The 23,974-nt window shown below is 34.9% G+C and overlaps 1 protein-coding gene across 1 annotated transcript in view; it reads right to left on the reverse strand.

Annotated features, from left to right (window-relative positions):
- BTBD9 (BTB domain containing 9) overlaps positions 1-23,974 on the reverse strand; it is a 113,997-nt gene that overhangs the window by 30,006 nt on the left and 60,017 nt on the right. Inside the window, exons 8-9 of the mRNA XM_063152003.1 lie at positions 15,237-15,346; positions 7,157-7,346 (exon numbers count right to left, since the gene is read on the reverse strand). Of these exons, the coding sequence (XP_063008073.1) occupies positions 7,157-7,346; positions 15,237-15,346 (300 nt within the window). The remainder of the gene's footprint in view (positions 1-7,156; positions 7,347-15,236; positions 15,347-23,974) is intronic.

Below are 23,974 nucleotides of genomic sequence, written 5' to 3' on the forward strand. Positions count from 1 at the left end.
TGTAATAACCAACTTATGAACACTAATCTACTATATTGATCCAATTACTTTCAACTGATTTGCTACATGGCATTGCCTTCTTAATAAATGATGCAAAGATCTGTTTCAAAAAGACAGTTTAGGAGAGGACAGAAAAAATAATTAGGTGATTAAAAGGATTATGCTGCCTTCTTAACTGTATTTTATTTTGATTTTGGAAAATACATCAGAAATATATTTTTGAATAATAAGGAAATGGGAATTCCTAGTCCTGGTTCATCAGAGGAAGAAGGAAAAAATGCAATAAACTGTTAAACAAATTGCTAAAAAGGCAGAAGAAAAAGAAAGACAGTAATTCTACAAAACATGCACTCCCTTCAGAAAGGGCACTAAGTGATATTGAATAGCCTTTGATTTCCATACTTGTCTTACAGAGAAGAAGACCTAAAGCATCAGGGATGGCATTTAGCTCAAGTATTACCAAAAACCATATCTGGCAAATGTATCTTCTTTACTTTTCTTTCTATGGGCATTATCCCCCTGTTATAAGAGATATTTGGCCCAGAACTGGACACAATACTCAAAGTAAGCCTCCCAACACCAAGTACAGAGAAACATCCTAGTTCAGGCCTTTCTTTTCAGCTTTTGAAATCCCAGTGTTAAAAGTGGAATGAGGTCTAGTGGCCAAGCAGATTCATAACAAATTCTCTAGATGCTGAATGTAACTCATTAATACTATCAGAAATAATATGCTGTCAAAAGTAACTTTAAGAAGCTAAATGAAAACACTTTCAACAAAAGTCTTTTAGCACATACGAATACTGCCTATTTGCAAATTAAAAAATTCAGAGTTGACGTAGTAAAAAAAGGAAGAGTTGTCTGTGGCATCATAACCATCTCAAAAAAACATCCCACACCCCAAAACAAACCACTCAACTTCAATATCTCTCCTTCATCTGACTATCCCCGTTCTGCTTTTCTTCAGCCAAAAGGTCTCCAAAGACACTGAATGAAGAGCATTTTCTTAAAAAAAGTTTACTGATTACAGTCCTCTTTTTGGTAACTGCTACTAATCAACAGGTCCTGAATTGATTTAAAATTTATATTTAAACCAAGTCTTATAAATTATAAAAGGAGGAAAAATAAAAAAACATTCATAAATTTGTTTTCATTCAAAAAGTCTATCAAAATGTAGCTAATTATGCTTTTTGATAGAATCCTTTTTATCATGGTGACTCATTGCTGTTTCCTTGATCCATGCTTTCAAAGCTATGATCAAGAGTTTGAATATCAGAAGCACACTGGTGACTGTAATTTCAACTAACAATACCATAATTAAAACATAGCTGGCTTGGTTTTAAAGCAAAAGTCTAACAGGACATATTTGTTCCTTTCAAAAATATATAATTGATCTCTTCCAAATCAACTGAATCTCATTAAATAGGTTTAAAAATCATATGGTTTAGAATTATTATAAATCAAATAATGAGTGAATTAAAGTCAGCAGCATCTTTCCCAAAGTGACTTTGCATGAATGCTAAATGTAGATTTCTCTTACTTTGATACTTCTGAAGGAAAATAAAAAGTTATTTCTTCTCTAGCAGCTTCTTAGGAGAAAATCAGGATGTAGACTGACAGTAGAACTTACGTGGAATTTACTCTGCTTGAAATGCCTTTCTGGATGAGCAGTGAAAAACTTTCAGGTGACAACTAAAATATTCACCAGTGCACACTGAGCATAAAGGCCACTTTTTATGCCAGGCACAACAATCTTTGTGACACATTACAGGCAAATTACCATGCTGAACTTTTTTAGCAAAGCTATGTTTTGCTAAGATGAATATTAAATGACCAGAAAGAGAATATTCCACTTAAAAAATCAGAACTATACCCATTGGAAATGCATCTGTTTATGGCAAAATCCCCCATGTTCTTAGGACTTTCCACATTGAAATAAAAAAATTAAATTAGCTCATTAGTGTATCTCACCCTCAGGACTGAAAAAGAAAAATTGAGTGAAGATTTATCCAGCTTACACCCTGCAACACTGTGAGATTTAAACACATTTCTGTTTTGGGTATCTGGCGCCTAAGCCTGTGAATCATTTAATATGACATTGCTGTTTACATCACATGTCCACAATGCCTCACTTTATAAGATAAAAGCTTTTCAAATATGAATCAAACTTCACATTGCAGGCATAGGAAAATGATTATATTGGCTACCTGTTACAGGAAAAAAAAATGCTGCAGTACTTTTTTAAATAGTTATGTCCCTAAATGTCATGTGTTACCCTGTGATTGAATGTTCTGCATTGCTAAAAACATTTTCTGCTGTCTGTGCTTACTTTTTATTTTTAAATTTCTGTAAAAAAATTATATAGCTGAATTATTAATTCTGTAAAAAAATTATATAGTCTGAACTGTTTAGTTCAGACTGCTATATAACTACATTTACTCAAGGTGCTAGCAGAAAGCCAAACATAGTCTTGCACCTGACAGGATGACACCTGCTTCCTGAGTACTGTAAGTCACTACAGAGAACATAAAGATAACTATTTGACAGTACAGTGTTCATAAACCACTTGCATACTTGTAGAAACCTAAATGACAGAAATTAAAACATGAAGTAGCAACACATCTTGAAAGAGAAAAAGAAAAAGGAAGAACACCCCCATGGAAGGAGGTTTTTTTTATACAATTGTTGCTGCATTTTTGCCTCTTGTTGTCTATAAACTCCTTCAATTTTCTGCAGATATTTATGCTGCAGTAGTTACCCTGCAAGAAACTTTCTTTCTTCCTACAAAGATCCTATAAAGGAGACAAAATTTCTACCTATTTTATAAGTGTTCCTATGATCATTCATTCTGAGTCATGATTTTACTCTCAAGTCAGGCAAGCACAGAAAATGGGCAGCAGCAAAGAAAGAAAAGCTTCATAAGTGGAAATGGTATGGAAAATCAGAAAGCATAAGAGATGTATATGATGATGGTATAAGCAAACAGAAAATACATTCAAGTTCACTGATGCTGTTTGTTAATTTATGGATGACTCTGTATATGAAAAGCTATCAATTTCATACAAGCATTAAAGTCTTCAAAAAGATTAAAGTTGGATAAGTAGCTCATATACTTTTCTAAAGACATACTTTTTGTCTTCCTATTTATTTTAATATGAAAATTACTATGGTATAGAATTCCATCTCCTCCACATACACTCTAACAATTTTTTTAATTTATAAGAAAAATCAGGCAAAGGCTGTAGCATAATAGTACTCTATTCCTAGTCCAGATAAATGCAGGGAGAATTAGACAGAAAGTCATTGTGATATGACAGCTGCTACAATATTCACGTTTTAGCCATTTAAAAATTAAATTGTGTTTACTATGTTAAACACATCAGTTGCCTTCTTTCTGCTCCTAATTACATACTACAGTATTCTGTCACTGATAGGGGCCTTTTCAGGGACTAAAAGGAGAAAGATATTTTGTGTCCAGACAGGCAACTATGTGGAAAAAATACCTAAATTAACAATAACTCTGTTAACTGTTCTGAGAACTAATAAAAAATAAAACTCATAAATATTTTTTAAAATTTCATAATCTAGAAGACCATATTTACTAACAACTGTTTAAAAAACCCCATAGGATCATAGAATAGTTTGGATTGAAAGAGATGGGTTGAAATCTCCATGTTTTCCATGTCTTCTCTATTAGAAAATAGTATCGAGCACTGATTGTCATTAGATCTCTTTCAGAATTTCTGAGTAAATTTTGATGTGGAAGTCAAGATTCCAAATTTATATATACATAACATATACCTAACAACATACATATATATACATAACAACCTATATACATATATTATTTATATACAAATAGAAGTATTCAATATTAACAAAGTTTCAATGTGGTCTCCCTGAGTCAAACTGAACACATGTCATTAGTTGCCTGCATGCCTTCTCAGCAGTGAAGGTTACAAAATTATGGAGCTAGAGTAACAGGAACTGAGCCAGCAAAACAATGGAAAGAGAATATTGTTCTGTACCTGACACTTGTTAGATCATGCCTGGGATACTGCATCCCTTTTTGGATCCAAATAGAACATTGATACATCTCAGCACTTCCAGCAGAGGACCATCTAAATGTTCATGACATTGAAGCACACACCTGTGGAAGAGACTGGGGAAGCTGGCTTGTTCAGCCCAAGGAGGCTTGGGGCTGGGAGGAACCTAGCAGCACTTGTCAGTGTCTGAGAACAGCTTATCACAGGCTACCCAGAGAAGTTGTGGAATTTCCTGCCTTAGAAATTTTTAAGACCTATGTGCATAAAACCTTGATTTGGATGGTCTTTTTTCATAACTGACCCTCCTTTGAGAAACAACCTGATGCTAGATGCCTTCTTCCCCAAGTCCCTTTCAACCTGAAGGGTGCTAAGATTCTCAGACATTGGAATGACTTTGGCAGAAAGCATGCATACAATATATATTCCTGAAACATTCAACTCTCTGCATTTCTAAGGCATATATGAAAACCAATAGTTCTTCTGGTCTTTTTTCCATACTCAGAATTTAGTTGCCATGGTAACATGTCTTAGAGGCTCTCTCCAGTGATATTCCCATTTCTATAGACTAAAAGCAGCTACTACCTTTTTTCAAAGGTTTATATAATATTTACCCCCTCTGAAATAAATATATTCAATGGCACATTTGTGTTTCTGAACTAAAAAGATACATACTTTAATTCCTAATTATTCATTTAAAATCCAAACCCATGGGTATAATGACTCAGATTCTGAGGGTAGCAGAATTAATTCATTCTGTAGTCATGGTGTACTGCCAGCCTAAAGCAAATGCTCCTGGAATTTTTTTCTATTAGGTGGGAGCATGAGATCAAGGGAGTTTTCAAACAAGCAAACAGCAGGAAAACAGGCAGTGAATACAGTTCTATCAGTTGTGGCAGACATTCTGTTAACAAAAAAAAATTTTCTTGCTTCCATAAAGATTAAATACTAAGACATTTTGCTGTTGTCTATGTTTATATATGATTTGATTTCTGTACAAAACAGATTTCCTGATGCTGAATAAAGAGACCACTGTCATCATCTTTAGCACTGCATAATATAGAACATATTCCAGACCCTTGCCAAGGCTGTAGATGCCACAGAGTGAAACTTCACTTTCCCACTCCAAGGGGCAGCTTCCCTTGGCTTCCTATGACCTGCAAGAGACATGGCTGCAACTCAAAACCCTTGTTCTTCTGGGCAGTACACAAAAAAGGAAAATTAACGTGCTGCTAGCATTTCTGTCTCTAGGCAATGCAGGTAGTCTCCTCTGTAAGAAGATACCCCAGACTATGATGTTTATTACTGTTATTTTTGTAAAGTAAGCTATTAATCTTGTTTGTACTATACATGCAGGGAAACCGACAAAGAAAGATGAGATTCTGAACCTGTAGCTGTACAATTCAATACCACATAAATCACTAAATGCCTATTAGTTTTGAATTACGTAATGTTTGGGTTATTTTTTTAATTTGCTCTATACACTTGCTGATTACACAGTTATCATTTCTTGGCAACCCAAAGTTTAATTCACCTAACGCACCATTTAATAAAGAGATTTATTAAAAATCTTCTGCACAAGAATAAACAATAGCATAGCATTTATTATAGGAAATTCAGTTTTTTCTCTAACTGGAAAAAGATGGTACAATGCATCAATTGAAGGATATATAATTGAAGGATAACAATTGAAGCATATCAGAAAACGGTAAGATAGGAAGACAGAGAAACTGAGAAACTATCCATTCTAGTTAGCATATTCTTCTCTTCATCTTTTATATGGCCAAAGCCTTGCTGCTAAAAACTGCTACTTAAGTTTAAAATGCCATGAAAATGACAGCATTACATTTTCATGTACCTCTTTAAAGAAATCTGAGTACAGCTTGTTTTTCTACTTGAGATGCAATATTTAATAGAATATTAACAACACCAAACTCAAATGAGTGTGGAAAGTTGCCAACCACGCTTACTCAACTTGTTTCCCACAGTGAGAACAATGCTGGACTTGCATTATGCATAACATCTACAGCTTGCATATGCACAAAACACTACTTTTGTTGGGTTAGGGATTTGCTTGGATAGCTGATATCAAACTCTATCTTCAGAGTTTTACAACGATCATAACAATGCCATAGGCCAAAACCAAACCACACAAAATAGAAATTGGCAGTCATAAAATAGCTTTCAAATCTCACTTGGCAGCTCTTAACGGGGGAAGGCACTGAGCTCCTAGAAATACATATCTACGTACATGGTCTCTGTCTGCAAGCCAATACTCACCTGGGATTTCAGCCTTTGATCACTGGTACTCTTAACTCCAGAAATCTTTATTCTCTGTCACAGAGCATACAAATTAAGTCCCTGACTATACAGTCTAAATTTACAAAGACCATTATCCCATTAAGACAAGGTTTTCTAGCCTGATTTTATGAAACAAACATCCAAAACATTAATAGTCAGAGAATATGAAGTTGGGAAGAATATTTTTCTTTTCACCTGTGAAAAATACGGCTCTTCTGTCTATTTCCTAGGTCTCTACATCAGCCAAAATTTTCATCTTCATATGTATACACACATTTACAGTAGAAACAGCCCAATGAACTTCAATCCAAATCTAAACACATTCATAAATCCAGCCTTGTAAATCAATATTCAGGTTGCTGTACCTTTATTACACCCTCCATGTTTAAGTAAAAACTAGCAGTAATTGTATAGCAAAAAGGAAGCCTGGCTGACTTGACATGATGATTTTCTTCAAGGAAATTGTTTTCAGAATTAAGTGGATAACAGTAACTGCACCTACTTAACCATAAGTGAGACTGCAATTAAATTCTATTTTAAAATAAGTATATAACTTTAATCTTATAATTTGACTATTACTACTATTATGCCTCTGAAAAGTATTATTTTCCGCAATTGCACTCTGTATCTCGATATATAATTCACACATTTAATTTTTAACATGCCTGTTATACTGAAGTCAGAAGCCAAGTGACAACTACTAAACTAGCCCCCTAATTAATGTCATTTCCAAATGTCATACATTCTAAAGAAAATAACTGCTCAGCAAAAATTTCACCGTGGCCCCTAATTTAGAGAAAAATAAACCCTCCTACCGTATTGATCCGATCATGTAGGGCTGTGCCAGCTGCACCACAATGGCTCCGCTCCCAAGCTGGTGGCACGTGTACCCCGAATCCCAATCGTAGTTCTTCGTGTCTCCGTTCAACAAGGCATTGCGACTGCGACTCACACCCTCAATCACACTGGCACAGTCTGCAATTGTCGCAACATTTTCGGTGGGAACTGTAAATTAAAAACACAAAGATGACAGACATACAGTCAGAAAACAGTTCAGATGCCAGTGTTCTTTATTTCTGGAGAAGAACTGGTTAAAAAAAAAAAAAAAAAAGAAAATAAAATCAATGGAAGGAAATTTAACTCACATAAAATGAACTATGAACAAGTGGTACAGATACTTTTTATACCACTGATTCCAGAATAGCTTGGTAAATTAACAGATGGATTTCAGTATTGGTGATACAAAAGCACTCTTTTAACACAATTGGGAAAAAAATATCTTGTACTGCAAAACTTTAGAAATTTTGAAATAATTTCTTCCTGTTTTCATGACGAATCTTCCCCCTACTACAACATTAAAAAATGACTAGAACATAGTTATGAGAAATTTCAGAGATAACTGTATGAGTTTTCAGCATGCAAAAAAAGAGATAATTTCCCATGAAGAGCTAGAATTCTGTGATTTCACTGTGCTACTGGTGTCAGAAGAATAATCTTAAGAAAGCCACTAACCAACCAAAACATTTTAAAAAACAAATGGGAAGAAACTGCAAGATCATTGCAAAGTAGTAATCCAAGGCAGTGGAAAAACAATCAGTTTTGGAAAAGCTACTGCATTACCAAATATACTATCATCTCTGTCTGCTCATAAAAAATTACTAAAATCACCACTACACTATTGTAGAAATCTCCTGATTCCCCAATTACTGAAAAGAGGCACTCAACAATTCTTAGATTCTTATGGGAGAGCAGGTGTTAGACATTAGAAGTACTTCACTGGGAACAATCTCAATAAAGCAAAGCCTAACACTGCGAACTAGGAGTACTGGCGTTGAATTAAAATTAGTCTAGACTTCCTTTTCTTCCTCTCCTCCCTCCCTGGGAGCAAAGGAACTTACTTGTGTATTCATTTTATATAAACTTTAAAGTATCTTCTACATAGAGCTGGTTTGTGTTTTTTTTTTTTAATAGGAAGAGGAAGCTATTCCAATCTTGGTAAAAAAGAAAATGAGTAGAAGAGTCAAAATCAATGCTTATATTGAGGCTCCATGGCACATTGCAGACACACTCTGAGCTAAGTGATTAATTGAATGTAGTGCAGCTCAGTTCATGCAATATTTTGCCTGCGTGCCCTCTGAGCATCACCATGCGCCTCCTCACATTTAGATTTCTGCACTAATCTATGACTCTCCTAAGAAGATGCTACCCTGATTAATCAAACTCCTTAAAAACTGTACAGAAACTGTCTTGGTGTGCTTTTAACATAATTCTGTGGTCTTCCCTACAACAGCTAATTAGAAAGTGACTCAGACTAATTGAAGTGCGCAGAATGTGCCATCCTGTTCCTTTTCCCTAGGGGGTCTGCCACTCCCTATTTTGAATGTTCGTTATCTTTTATATACACTTGATAAATTTATTAAAAGTACCATCTGGTGGGGACTCTTCTGTATTTTCAAGTCTTTTCGTTGTCTTTTTTTTCCCATTAGAATATCTGCTTCCGTTTAGGTCACTTATTTACAAATAGAAACTGTCAAAAGCAACAGTCTTGTTTCTATTTTTGTTTCCTTTTTTTAAAATCCACCAGCTATCCAGCTATTACATACTGTCAGAGAAAAGAGAAGATTACAAATACAATTTTTTCCCCTACTGTTCATACAACAGTTTTGGGGTGAAAAGTCTGATTTGCTTTTATGGAACAGGAAAGACTGTGTGTTAGCAAAGCGATTGAGGTTACAGGACAGCAGCATCAAACATTTATTAAAACTTACTTTCTTGTCTCTTTGTCTTATGCTGCAGTATGGAGTGATGAAGAACTGGCAGTATATATAATTCTAGCAATGGTATTTTTATAATGGATTGCAATTTTCAGGACATGGCCTAAGGGTCATCTATACTGACTATATTTAAAGATAAGACAGATATGTTATTCAACTGTCCTTAGAGATCTTCCAAGATAAAAATGTACCAGAAGTGTGTTGTAGCCTCAGTCATATTATCACTCCTTAAGCTTGTTTCTCTTTGTCTTTTTAGCATACTTGATTTTTCACACGAATTTTTTTTTTCCCCTGAAGCACTCCGAAAAAAAAGTTAATGCTGCTGCAGCAAAGTAGCTTCCATATCTCAGTGTAGACTACTTCCTTTTATCTCTCATTCTGGACAGGTCAGCTTTTGCTTTCTGTCCATCCACTGTGACTTCACTACAATATGGGTGGGTGGGAATATGAAAGAAAATCCTCAAATAGCTTTTTGCAACACAGAAAAGAACAGAACAAAGTGGGTATTTCTACTGGTTTACAAAACCAGCCATTAATAAACCTCAAAGAAACTATGAAAATAAACATACAGGGAGACAGCAGATCTATTACATAGTCTTATTTTATAGGAAAGCAGCAATTAAAGCATTATGGACTGTTGAAGATATTTATATTGCACTCTAGGCAATAGTCAAAAGTTCTTTGCTTATGTGTCATCATTGCAACAAAATTGTTCATTTTAGGGAATTCTCTTAAGACACAAAACTACCATTGTGAAGAAACTATAAACAAGCAATTACACTAGAAGAAGCAGAATTTTGTTTTAGTTAGTATGAAGGAGTGATTTTCCTCTCATGATTATATCTGTTAAAAGCTCATCTTCCAATCGTTCAATTTTTCACTATAAAATTGCACTCTTTCTCTACTTGAACATCTACTAAACTGACATAAATTTCCTTCCTGGCTGGTAGGAAAATAGAAAGCTGAAACTAAAGAAAAAGAGAATTAAGTATGCAAGGATTATTTCAGAGTTTGATCATATTATATTAAAGAATTAAATGGGTAATGGACATTTTGCTCGCATTATTTTCCACATGCCAAAAGATTTGTTAAGTCTAATCTTTATTCAATATAAAAATCTGCCCTTTTTATTTGCTACATGGTAGAAAAAAAGATAAATCTACAGACTTTTCAGTTAATTAAAAGTACAGCCACATGTCCTTTCATTCAACATACTTTCTTATTTTCTTGAGTTGAAACTTGCTGATGAAATTACTATATTTAATTTGAATCTTCAATTAAATTATTCAAAGAAATCAAGAGTTAGAAAATATCAACTTCAAACAAATATCAACAGTATCTTCACCTGTTTCACTGAAAAGCAAGCTCTGCAAGCCATATTTAGCTGGAAAAGAAAACCCCACTAATATATGTTTTTGTCCAATTGTCAGAAATTGTATTAGAAAATCTTCAGTGAAGGCTGATTTTTCACTTGATACTTGCTACAGTTTGTGATTCCTAATCCAATAAATTAGAACAAAACCATTCAAGTCGCCAGAACTGGCCATACTTTTCATTGCCAACTAATTGGCTGCTACAGGGCTCTTTCACTAAACATTGTGTCTGCAGAGGGCTGTCAGAAATATCAGCTGTTTTAGGAAGTGTGCATCCCTCCTCGTGGCACTGGAAACAGACAGAAAAGGATTAAAAAAAAAAAAAGAACTGGAACCACATGAACAGATCTCTCTCAAAACCAACCATGTGGCTACCCTTTCTTGTAGAAAGGGGAAAAAAATCCTGCAGTATTTAGATTGTGTTCAATTTTTCATAATTTCCTAAAGCTATGTCTGCAGCAGAGATGAATTATACTGCTGGGTAAGCCTGCATTGTTTCAGAAAATGTGACCCTTTTCAAAAGGGAATAAACCAAATATGATAGCTTTGTGTGGAGTCAACATTAAACTAGACAAAACCCAGCATCTTTCACTGCTTCCTTGGGGAGAGACAAAGCAATCTTTTACAAAGCTGAACCACACACTAGGAAACTGATATGACTGGTTTCTCCTTGTTACACATTCAGTTTTGTTTGTTCTTTTTCTTTTTCTAAATAACTGCTGGAGTAAAAGACAAGTGAATATTTATTTGTATCATTTTATCCCTTTTAAAACAAGTTCTCCTAAGGCATTGAACAGCACACAAATGAAGGTTCATGATGATTCCTAAGAACTGAACAGCATTCCTCAGAGGGTGACCAAGGACATTCCAATGTTTTTACATCCATCTTCTGCTCTTCAGCCATTATTCACTGTTCTCTCTTTCATGTGTATTGTACACATTACAAGACAGTCTGAAAGACTGACATAGACCACAGACCAACACTGCTTCATGGAAAAACCATCCACATTGCATTCCCAATGTCCTTCACCAGGCTCAAAATCAGAAAGAAGGCTGGTCAAGCCCACATAATCCTTGACTGCCCCTTGGCACTGAGAATTGATTACAGGACACTGAAATTATATATTTTTTTTTCCATTTGAGGCAGAAAAGAGGAATCTTTTTCCTCTACTAAGGCGGGGAAAAAACACCAAGAAACCTAAAGAGGTCTTGCACAGAAGCAGCTCTTTAACTCTTGTAACTTTTTGCCACTGGGCAGATTAGAATATTTTACAATATATTGCATGACCCAGGTACTGCTTCCAAAGCAGTATGTCTCTTACTTGAGAAAATATTCTTTTGTTTTGAATTCTAGATTATATAGCAATGGCTTAAGACCATTCAAAACTTCATAAGTAGTTCATTATAAGCAAGCACTATGATTGTCAGATTAAAGAATATTTGCATCCTTTTAAAACAAAAGAGTTATGTTAATATCATGAATTTAATATAGAAAACTGCTAACTTACACACTTAGAAATAATGCTATGCCAGAAAGAAAAATACATCTCAACCTTAATATCTGCATTAGGGAAATAATTTCATTTGATTACATTCCTTTCTATCACCTCATTTCACAAGACAACAAACTGTAAACCAACACTTAAAGACCAGGCAGTGCTATAAAGAGCATTTTCTGCTACTTTTGCTTCAAAAGTGCCACTCAGCTACCATTGTGTTGTGTTAGTACCACATCCAGTATTGTACAAAGCAACTGTATAAATCACCTTCCACATTGACTTTTAATTGTAATATGTAAAGTTAGTAATTTTTCATTAAAACCTTGTAAACAAAAACACAACATCATAAAACTGCTGTTATAATGAAACAACACTTCATTTTTATTATTTGTTTACCAGCCTTCTAATCTTCACTGTATGGTGATGGCCATCACATAGATATTATGTACCAGTAGTAATATATCTGATAAATTACACTCTTTAAATATACAGCTCTCTGATCAAGTTGAGTATCTTTCACAAAAATTAAATAAATAACTTCTCAAGTCTCTATAACATCTCTAACCAAATACCTCAGAGGCCTCATTTCTCTGGAATGAGTTTTCAAATGACAAATCTTCACATCTTATCTTTAGTGTTGTTTTGGTAGGAGTAGGGGTCACTAAGTCTTTTTGAAAGGAACTTATGGCCTTCTAGGGCTGACCAATACCTGATTTTTTTAATAAAACAGAGTATAGAAACAGCAGCTGTGTTTTTTCTAGCCTAATTTAATAAATACCACCTTTAATAACATATGGGATAAGCAATGAACCCAATGAACTGCTTTTCAAGGGTTTAAGATTAAAGTTTCTCTACTCAGTCAAGCTGAAAAGCAATCTGCTCTGATTACTACACTTTCTTATATTTTGTTGACTTTTCCTAACTGCTTTCAGTTAATTTTATCCTATCTGGTCATTTCAGAAGCAGAAACAAACATTACAAATCCTCATCACAGTAATAAAATAAATCTGTGCCAACCCACTGGTACTCAAACTGAGTTTTTACTCAGGTGGACTTTAGACTTGCAGTCTGCTTGATTGCAGAAGCCATACAATATCGCACCTTATGGTAATCACCACACTGAAAAAAGCATTGAATAGACATAATATCTCTTTGATGGATCAAAGTTGCTGAGAATAATTTTAAATAGGCAATACTGATGGCCAAAAATTCTGATGGACAGTCAGAGGTGTCCCTGCTCCATTTAACAACTGGACTGGCCTCAACTAGTCCCCAGATCTTTCAATTTCTATCTTTCTCACCAGAAACTCTGCAGGGTCATGTATACAACTGCTGGTACCTCACTGACAATTGGAAGACTATCCACACGCCACTTTCAATTAACTGCTCCTCAAATTCTTACTTTTAACTTTCTACCAATTGAATTGACTAATATCCCTTAAATATAAAAACCTGTGTAAATCTACAGGCCCTTCTCTTTCCTTACTGTTGATAATTTCAAATGACTTACAAGTACAACATCTTGACTGACCCACACTGAAGAACAGCAAAGCTGCCCTTGATTACCAATCACCATTAACACCGGAAACCCTCAGTATTATGCTGCCAAATCCTATTCACCTGTAAGATTCTACAAAACCATTCTCTCAAACAGAGAATTTTTAATAAATCCATATAAAGTCTTCATCCCCTAGATTACCGTTGAAACTTAAGAAATGATAAAAGAGATCAAACAGTTTGTCTCACCAGAATGATCACTCAACCAGTAAAAATAATTAAGTCTATGAAAGATGAGTCACTTTCAGTATAAGTTCACTTACACAAGTGAACTTGTGGATTTACTGCCTTGCCTACTTATGATCAAACAATCTTTGTGTTAACACTCAAAATTATTTAAGTCCAAAATTGAGCATTTACTAAATAAGTTTTATCATCTGAAATCAAATACATACAAATATTTGTACACACTAACTGATTTTGTATGAAGTTTTTAAAAACTCATGGTTGGCAGTGCTAACTATGAAATTTGGCTCAATGGTTTTATCGAATCTGAGATACTTTGTTTCTCTGCTAAACACCTTACTGAAGGGAGATATTTTCTTTTAACACAGTTCTTCCTTACTGCTTATTCTATTCTGAAGTCAATAGCAATTGCATTGCTGCTTGCACACTGTCTAAAACAAAGGGAAGGCTTTTGATTTGCCTTTGTATAATGCATGGGGAACAGGCTGGAGAAACTGGGTCTTGGTTTTTCACAGCTAAATATTATAGCTTTCTCAAAGAAAAATTTGAAGTGAATATGTCTTACTAAAAATCTTCCTTCTCCTCCTATTTTGAAAACTGTTTTCCCTTCCATCTGTCACGAGTACATATTTAAAATTTAAATATATGTTTAAAACCAGCATGAATTCTGACAATTTTGCTGAAATTCTTGATTTTATGCCAAAAGTAATAAATTGTGGGAAATCTCCCCTAGACAACTACTCAACACTCTCTCTCCAATGAACTTCAGGATCTGATTTCTGTGAGTTTATATGGAAGAAAGCACAGAAACCACCCCATTTTAACGATTAAAAAAAATCAATATTAAATCTTTCTGTGACACATTTTATCATTCAGTATCATTGGTCTGTAGGGGATTTTACCTAAAGTAACATAAAGGTACTTAAATCAGTGTTATATAAGCTGCCCAGAGCTAAGAGTGCTCCATCAGCGTGGTGTTCTGAGAATAACAGCAGCATAGCTGATATAATGCTCTGCCATGGCTAAGCATGTCTATGACTCTTTGGGGGGAAATGAACACAGGAGAGTTTACTTTCAGCAGTTGTAACCAGGCTGTATAAGAGGCCCTAAATGTCCAAATCCATCATCACTACAATAAATAGCTATGCTTTGTCCATTCTTGTAAAAGAATTCAGGCTAACCTATTGGGAGGCATGAGCAACCATACTGTGACATGCAAAGAAAAATCACACTGCCAGCACTGACTGACTCAGCTACAAGTGGTTTTGTCGGCAGCAGTTGAATTCCAGCGTTCCTGCAGCATCATTAATTAATCCACAGTACTGGAATTCCATAGAAGTTGTAAGGCTTAGCCAGTTAATTCTATGCTTACAACACCGGTTAACTCAATTGAGAGATTTCTGGATGGAAACAGGAGTGCAGTAATGGCCAGCTTTAAAAGACAAGCGTTTACACCAGTTCCTAAAAAAGGAAAATGGTTTCCTAAAAAAGGAAAATATCTCTTACCTATCAGACCTTTCTCAAGAGTAAAGGATTTGTTCGTGAACATGCATTCAAATGCCACAATATGGAAAACTTTGTTCACTGTGTTGTGGGTTCCAACAATTCGAATATACCTATAGGGAAACAAAAAAAGGTAAACAGCACAAGTTAAACATGACCAACTTCTGTGCACTTAAATATAATTGATTCAGTTAGACTATACCGTGAAGACCCCTAAGAACTGAGTAACTGTTTAAAAAAAAGAAAAAGGAGTAAAAAAGAATATCAATTTCATAGCAGGTTCACATCTAGTCCAGCATTTCAGGCTGGCTCCAGTGCAATTTAAGAAGAAGAAAAAAATCTTTAAAGAGATGTGGAATCTGTTAAAAATGTTTCTGGATTAATTTGCCAAGAAAAGCAAAATTGGGGACCGTCTGTTTCAGAAATGGTCTGTTAGTGCAAATACGTGTTCATGGAGGTTTTAAATACTAATACTAATCATAACAGTAATAATAATAACAACAAGAACAACAGTAATAATCATCCTTTTACCAACATATTTTCAGCACTGTGAAAAATTTCATATGGCCAGGACAAACCCAAAATAGGAGTCAGGCTTTTCTTTCAAAGCCAAAAATCAATTCTATTTTATTAAGACTGTTTCTAATTCTAACACTCTATGTACAGGATATCAATCTCTGTTGGTGTATCTTTTATTAATAATGAAAAAGACCCTCATTCAAATATTATGAAACAAAGCTATTCTGGGTGTCATTCCTGGTGGTATAACTCACATTTCCACACTCCAGCTGCAAATCAAAGAGAGCTGCTCTCAAACATTGTGACCTATTCACCAGCTGCACTACCCTGGAGGCTTCACCTTCCATAAACAACCACTAACCTTGATTCAGTCTGATCCTGCATTTTCTGAAGAGATCCAACAGTTCTTACTATAAATTTTGAAAAATCTCACAAGGACTATAGTATACCTCTCAATAAATGCTGAACAAGCAACCAGAAAACTATCTAAACCAAATACCGATTACTTCACTAGATGGGTTACCCACACTTACAGAAAAGCTTTGTATGAATTTAACTCATTTCAATTACCAACTATCAGAATGTAGGAATCTTTAGCAATATCCTTAGTCTGTCTCTCATTTACATGGTATAATTATATTGGCCATTCACCAACCACATCATTTTAGCTTGTGCTCTTCATCAGACCAAGTTGAGAAGATACAGAGTATATTTTCTGAGATTTTCTTTTTAACAAATAAAACAACCATCATAGCTATTTACTCTGCTAATGCTCAGTTTCCAAATTTCATTTAAAAATTATTTAAATGATCATAACTGGGAACAAAGAATTGTATGCTATTGCCTAATTATTACTAACTCACAGATCAATCAATTATCACAGTAGCAAATGTCCTGAAAGTCATTCTATGTAGAGAAAACAAAGTTGCAAAAGTGGAGAAAATATTTATTATTCATGAAGAAGATGAACCTGTGCTTTAAGAGTAAAGCAGAACTTAGTCCTTATGCTGTGCCAAGTGTCTGTCAAAAGTATTGCCGGAATCTTGGTTGACAAGCAGGCAAAGAGGAGGTATTTCCCCAGACTTGCCCATGTGAACCAGCTGACTTTTTCTTATGAACTCACGACCACAGTTCGAACCCTAAACACACAGGGAATGTCCAAAATTCGACAACAGTAACTGATCTTGTTCCCTCCAGCCTCAGAAGCACAGAATTCAATTAAACAATGGAATAATTCTGGAATTTTTTGAAGTGCACATGGAGCCTGGCTTGCCATAGACACTCCCTTGACTCTCCCCGGCAAGGAAGATATTGATTGAGTCGTGCTGCTTGGACAAAATGCACAGGCAAACCACCAGAGTGTTACTAATGGAGATGTACTTTGACATCCTTCAGTTACGCTTCCTTGCATTAAAGAGCTTAGAGAATAAACAAAGTAACAAGATTAATAGGAACACAAGAAACTGCTTCATAATTAGCTTTAAAAGCTAATTTACTTAGATTTTTTGTGGTATAAAATTGTATCATTAGATCAAACTTCTTGATTGTTCAGAGCAACTGGAAGTTGTTCAAATTCCTGTCAGCAAAAGGCAGGTTCACATGACACAAAGTTATCTATGAATCTTTGTGTGATTGCAGAGTAAAAGAATCACAGTCCAATGCCTAGATTAGCTCCACTGTTCATGGATGTTAGACTCAACTGATAAGACTGGAAGACAGAAAAAACCCCCTGAATCATTCTTTAAAGAAAAAATCTTGATCAATTTGTGGGGTTTAAACGAACTTCTCTACAGGTAAACAGGAATGCAACATGAAAATTTTGCTCCTTACTTTTATTTTCTGGCCCTTTTTGAGAATAATGGACACTGATAATATTTAAGTACTCTAGAGTTTCATTCACATGTCACAGACTTCTCTAGCCACATAGACTCAAGCTACACATGACCTTAAAATCCTCACAACAGGAATATCAGAAAAATCTGGTTGGTGGGGTTTTTTTCCCCCACTACCAAGAAAATTGTTTTGACTATAGGGAAACAGCATGTTCTACTGGATCTTGGTAGAATTTTAAAGGACTGAAATTTGACCTGGGCTGATTAATTAGGCACCTACATGGCAACATCTCTCATTCATACCCCATTCTTCCAAGAGCAATTATTCTCCTTCATATGAAATTACAATATTTGTACTCTGATGTGACTATATATCTGAACAACTAAATTATGTTTTACTTCTGCTCTTTACATCTGCAAAGCTGACACATATAATTCAGATCACAGCAGCTGCAGATCACACCACTGATTCTGCTGTGGATACCCTAGAGGACCACAAACACCAAAGCTCAGCTGCCTACATCATCACCACAGTGCTTAGGAAATATATGTCAAAGCATGAAAATATGCATACTCTAGGAGTCATTTTAATCCTTCATTATAATAACAGCAGTAAGACAGAGACAAACTAAAATATATTAAGCACAAATTCCAATCCCTTGAGACTATTGAGACAGAAGACTAAATAAGGGGAGGGAATTGAAATTAACAGGTATTTTGCAGATATCCACTCTTCAGTTACTATCAAAGCAACCTAGAATAGCAACAGCAAACTCAAAGAACTAAATCTAATCAGTACAAAATGCACTCCTATGAAACTGGCATTCCATTTTCCTTTGTGGAGCATTTAGTATGAGACACCAGTGCCAAAATTACTACAGACTTTATACCTCTTCTAACTGCTTAGAACCACTGACATTCACATTCCAATCAGTGCCACAAAGATGCACGAAGCACAGCCCAACACACAAGGGCATTAGAAGACATTGTGTTTGTTTTTCAGTGGAAAAGGAAACAGTGTTATTCAACACTGCCTAAACTCCATTTATTGACAGCTCCCTAAAACGAATAATCCTTCAGACTCACACAGCTGAATCAACAGACCTGTGGCAGGAAGATAGAAAAAACAAGGAAGAAAAATCTATTGCCAGCATTAAATCATGTGAGAGAACAGTGGACACAAATAAATACATAATATAAATAATTAGGCCAGAACAAACATGAAAAGCATATCTGTCTTTTGACAGAAGACAAGTTTTCCTGCCCTTAGACAGGCAAGTCTAATATAGTCTATTTTATACCAGAGGAAATCCCTGCTGCAAATATTGAAAACAACTGTGACAAATTAAATAAAACACTTACACACGACAAAATCATTGAACTCCAGTAGAAAAAGTACATCTAACACCTACAGGACCTGGACAGTAACAAACATTTTCACCTTGGAAATACAACCAACAGTGAAGCAGTTTGAAAACACAGGACATTTCCCTTTGTAATGTGCCAGAATGTGTATGCAGGTATTTTATGCTGGGGCATTCAAGTGACTAAAAATATTGGTGTACAACACTTAAACAGGACAAGTAATTATTTGTGTACCACATGTAAGCAATATGTCACCCAATCAACCAGTGCTTCTGAAAGGATATAACCAAATTAACACTGATGTGCTTTGGAACATAAGCAAGACTTGCACAATGTGATAATATGTTGTGTATTCCATACATAATAATCTGTAAGAACAATAAGTTTACAAATGCTTTGTTCTTTTCTAATGATTTCCAATTTTCATTTCTTTAAAACAAAAAAAACCCCAATTTCGGGTAAACTGGCTTTAACCTCCATCTTCACACTGTATGCATCTCTAGCTCCAATGAAGCTCTCAAATCTGAACTTGGTACACCTGGTTTTATTTTGGGTCAGACCTCAATCCAAAACAGCTCAGTTTCCTAGAACCCATCTGGATATGAGCAGAATTCTGCAATTACACCTGTTCTCATAATGGACTTCCACTATAAGAACACAAAAGAAAATATGAGAAGATATGAAGATTTGGATGACATGAAATCTATATTTAAACCATACTCCTGATTTGACTTCGCAGCCAAGCACAAATTAAACATCACCTTCACTCATCTTTATGCCATCTCTAGTCAATACATAAAATGGGACTCTATTAAGTTTAACTGTATAGAAAAAAAATAGTTTTGAAATAGAGAAGAAAGCATTGTTCTTCAGAAAGTCAAGTTCTAAAACAAACTGGACAGGGGGATTCAGAGAACAGACACGAGCTGGCTCTGCACACCTTCCAGGCTGATGTGACACGAAGCCACATTCTTTCCAAAGGGAACCTCATCTTCAATACAACTAATTTTCTTTGAATCACACTACAGCCTCATGAGGTTTTAAGACTTAGGATAAATTGAGCTTCATTATATAGATACATTGAAGCTTCCACCTTTTTAAACATATCGAATAAAACATGAGAAAATACAGGAAAGTGCTGTTCAGTGAAATCTGAGAATGTTTGCCATTTTCCCCAGCTTCTCTCGCTCCACCAGTCTGTGAATTTATCATGCAATACTTCTTTCTTGCTCCAGTGACACTTCAGTAAGTGCTGTCTAGATCTAGACTAGAATCAGACTATAAACAATATGAGAAAGAAATACCTGAAAAGCATTAGAAAAAAGAGAGGGAGGATGGAAGAACAGAAGGAAGGAAAAGAAAGATACATTGATTTCAATCCCCATCAAAGCAGCTCAACAAAGAAATAACAATACTTTTGACCTGTGCTTAAAAAAGAAAGGAAATTTGAAATTCATCCTATAAAACTGTAATGAAGATACATACAAAAATTTGTATTTAGCTCTGGCATCACAAAAATCTGACAGACAGTGGTAAAGAAGTGGATTTAAAAAAAAAAAGTCTGAAAATTATTTTTAAAAAGGAGGCAATTATTGTTGAAGAATCCTTTTAATATCAGTGTTGTTTGGATGAATCATTACTAATCAGAAACATAGTAACTCCTGGTATTTGAGCTCACAGGCATAAGAGAATAAGAGAAGACCTCTAGGGCTCTCAAAAGTGGGTCACAAATATACATGAAGAATTAAATGTTTAAGGTAGAAAAAACCCTAACAAACTGACCAACAAACAAATAAATTAAATGCTCGACCACTAATAAACCACCACTTCTATACAAACAGTATAATATTTTACTTACAGAAAATTACATCCAAGGATATATGCAAGAACCCTTAGCATCCATTATGTTAAAATTATACTAGAAAACTACTAGACAATACTCAAATGAAAACAGCTAAGTATTGGTAACATTAAAATGACTGATTATATATTTTTCATCAATATTTTTATGATGTAAAAACTTGTACCTGGAGATACAACTTCTTATACTTGCAGGTGGTTAGAAAATTGATGCAAAGTATTGCTGGCTCAATTTCAAATTTGCTACTCAGTTTTGGATTGCTGAAATATAGGGTAACGCATTAGGCAAAGTATGTCTCGTACATTTTAAACATTTTGCGTAGCATGTAGTGTTACTACTCAAGTGTGGTCTGGATCTGGGGAAAGAATGCCTTTGTTAACTGAACAAGATTTGGTTCTTTAACTAAAGATATGATTATATAATTATTAAATCCCTGTACTACCAGTGATTTATGGATTTACAAACACCAGCCAACAGTAAGTGTATCACAAGAAATATCAACTTCAATTGTTCAACATTAGGAGCAATGTTTTTAGGAACAAAACCACTAAAAATAAAAAATTACAAGTAATGTCCCACCCAAAGCAGTGGAATGTCACTTCTGAGTGCTTTGGTGCTCCTTTCTAACATAAAGTGTGCAATACCTCCTCCTGATAACACACAGCTTAGCCAAACTTTTAAACTATGATAATTCCTTAGATGGATTTTAGAAATTATTACTGAAGACCAAAATTCACATGAAATATATATCAAATACTGTGAAAGACTGTTTGTGAAACAAATGTCTGGTGTGAGACAGAACAGTGAAAGAATCAACCAATTATTTCTAAATTCACCAAGTTCTGTCTTTTATGGAAAAAATCTCAGATGATATCCACTAGCAGTATCATCTGCTATACATATATACCATTGCTACCTCAGTTAATCAGTGTCTCTAAACTTCCTTGCTTATACTTTCCAGCATATTGAAGACCCAACTCTTAGCTACTGCAGGCCTGAACTGAGCTATAAAATAAAGGACAAAAGAAAGATTATTTATGGGCCTATTCATCAAACACAGACAGTGCAGCAGATTCAATCTCGTAAGCTTCATAGGTCTAGTTCTTTTAAAATCAAATTGTGTTTTACTGGAAATAATTGATGACATGGTGAAAGAAGATCATAAATTTGGATTACAAGTAGGTGGTCTGTATTAACCTGTACAAACACTCCTACACAGCTCATCAGCAATGAGATGGCAAAAGGGAAGGGTAGTGACTTCCAATATATGTACACAAATAATAAAATATCCAGAAACTCAAGTTCATGTAAGAATAGTTGAACTATGGTTAAAGACAGAGCATTTAAGACAGACAACTACTATATTGATTTCTTGTTCTCACTGCTTCACTTTTTTTTATTTGTTTAATTGTAGAGTTTGAGCCACATGTATCACACTACATTTGCCACATTTCTCTTGCTGATTTAATAAGCAGTAAGAACTGTTTAATTCAGAACAGCACTCTGCAGTATTGCACCAATTAAACTGATTACAATGGATATTTATTCACTGAAACATCATCATCAGCCTGGAGTGGTACACTGAGTGCCACAGCCCCAAGAAAATGTTATTATTTTGTTAGAATATAGCTCTTGTCCTCCTACAAAACAAAAACAACTTATGTTTGACCTGTTTATGAAATACACCACTATAACTTGTGAGCAGACCTGCAGAAAACAGAAATATATTGACTGAGCTACTGAATTCAGATCTCTTCAGTTGGTTCCTTAACCAAGGAACAATAACCACTCAAGAACTTCTCTTCTTGAGTGAAGCATCTAAAAATATGAAACTGTTTTAAATCAAATTTCATAAATCTTAAAATAATTTTGGGTGCAATGGAAGAAGAGAACCAGAAAAAAAAAGTAAGGCTTTTCTTCCAAACTTTATTTCTTACAATGTGTAATAAAAAGTGAAGTTCTCACCTGCCCAAAATACCCCAATACTGACTAAGCTGCACATAGGTTACTTCTAGGTGATACTAATCCAGTAGGATACTGCAACCATTGATACACTGACCACCTCCTCAGAAGGAACTCCAGACTCAAATGGAAGGAAGAACACTACTTACAGAATAAGTAACATGGGAAGTGAGGAATATAACTAACAAATAGGAGTTTGGGTACTAATTAATGCAAGTTATGTAACTGCTAACCAACAAACGCTGATGCACTTGTTTGTTGAAATGTATAAATAGTGTAAAGTTTTGATGGTCAGGGAGCCAGTATTTTATGCATTACCACCCAGATCCCTACCTGGAGCAATCTAGAATTAAAAATAGAAATTACCCTCCTAAGTGTGTGAATTGATGCTGCACAGGTAATAAGCCTGTGTTTAAGACAACAATAATGCATATTTGTATCAGTAGCAACAAAAAAATCTGTCTTGGTCCTTCTTAGTAATGCCTTCCAAATACTTAATAACAGATTCTACAGAGCTTTGAAAGGACATGAGAAAGTCAGTACTTGCCTGTGCACAAAAATTTCGAACAGTTGCAGGATGACTACTTCTGTAGTGAAGTAAGCTTTATGGCCACGGAAAAAAACACCAGAGTAATAACTTCCTTCACTATGAACAAAGAATCTCTTATCTGAGAATGAAACAGAGCTTTATCTGGATGCCTACTTGAAGACAGAATGCATTAAGCCATCATCCATTTGGCTATCTATATATTAAAAACTGCCAAAGAGCAGTTTCATCAACTGTTTCAAAAGTAACAAACTCCCCGAGCATAAGAACTGCACTGAAAATGCTGGAAGTTGCAAATCAATAGGCTTAGGGCCAAGTTATGACAAAATAAAGGATTCTTAAATAATTTAATGATCTACCTAGGATCCTCTAATGTAACAAACTTATTTCTTTTTCATAAACCTCTGCCTTTTTCAATTCTGATGACATGCAGTACTTCTTTTCTGAGCTTAAAGCTGTTTCTGAAATATTTTCATTACTCAAAAAGGTAATGTATTAGACCACAAATCAGATAAATCTTTATATCTTTTTCCTGTACTGTTAAAATTTGAACTATGTTCAAAACCACTCAAATGCAGCTCAAAAATTCATACATACACATATATAAAGAAAATGTGAAGGAGATTTTTTAAGTGCTCTGATCCATCTAAATGCT

Source organism: Melospiza melodia, chromosome 3, assembly GCF_035770615.1.
Source record: "Melospiza melodia melodia isolate bMelMel2 chromosome 3, bMelMel2.pri, whole genome shotgun sequence".
In the NCBI taxonomy this organism is placed as follows: Eukaryota; Metazoa; Chordata; class Aves; order Passeriformes; family Passerellidae; genus Melospiza; species Melospiza melodia.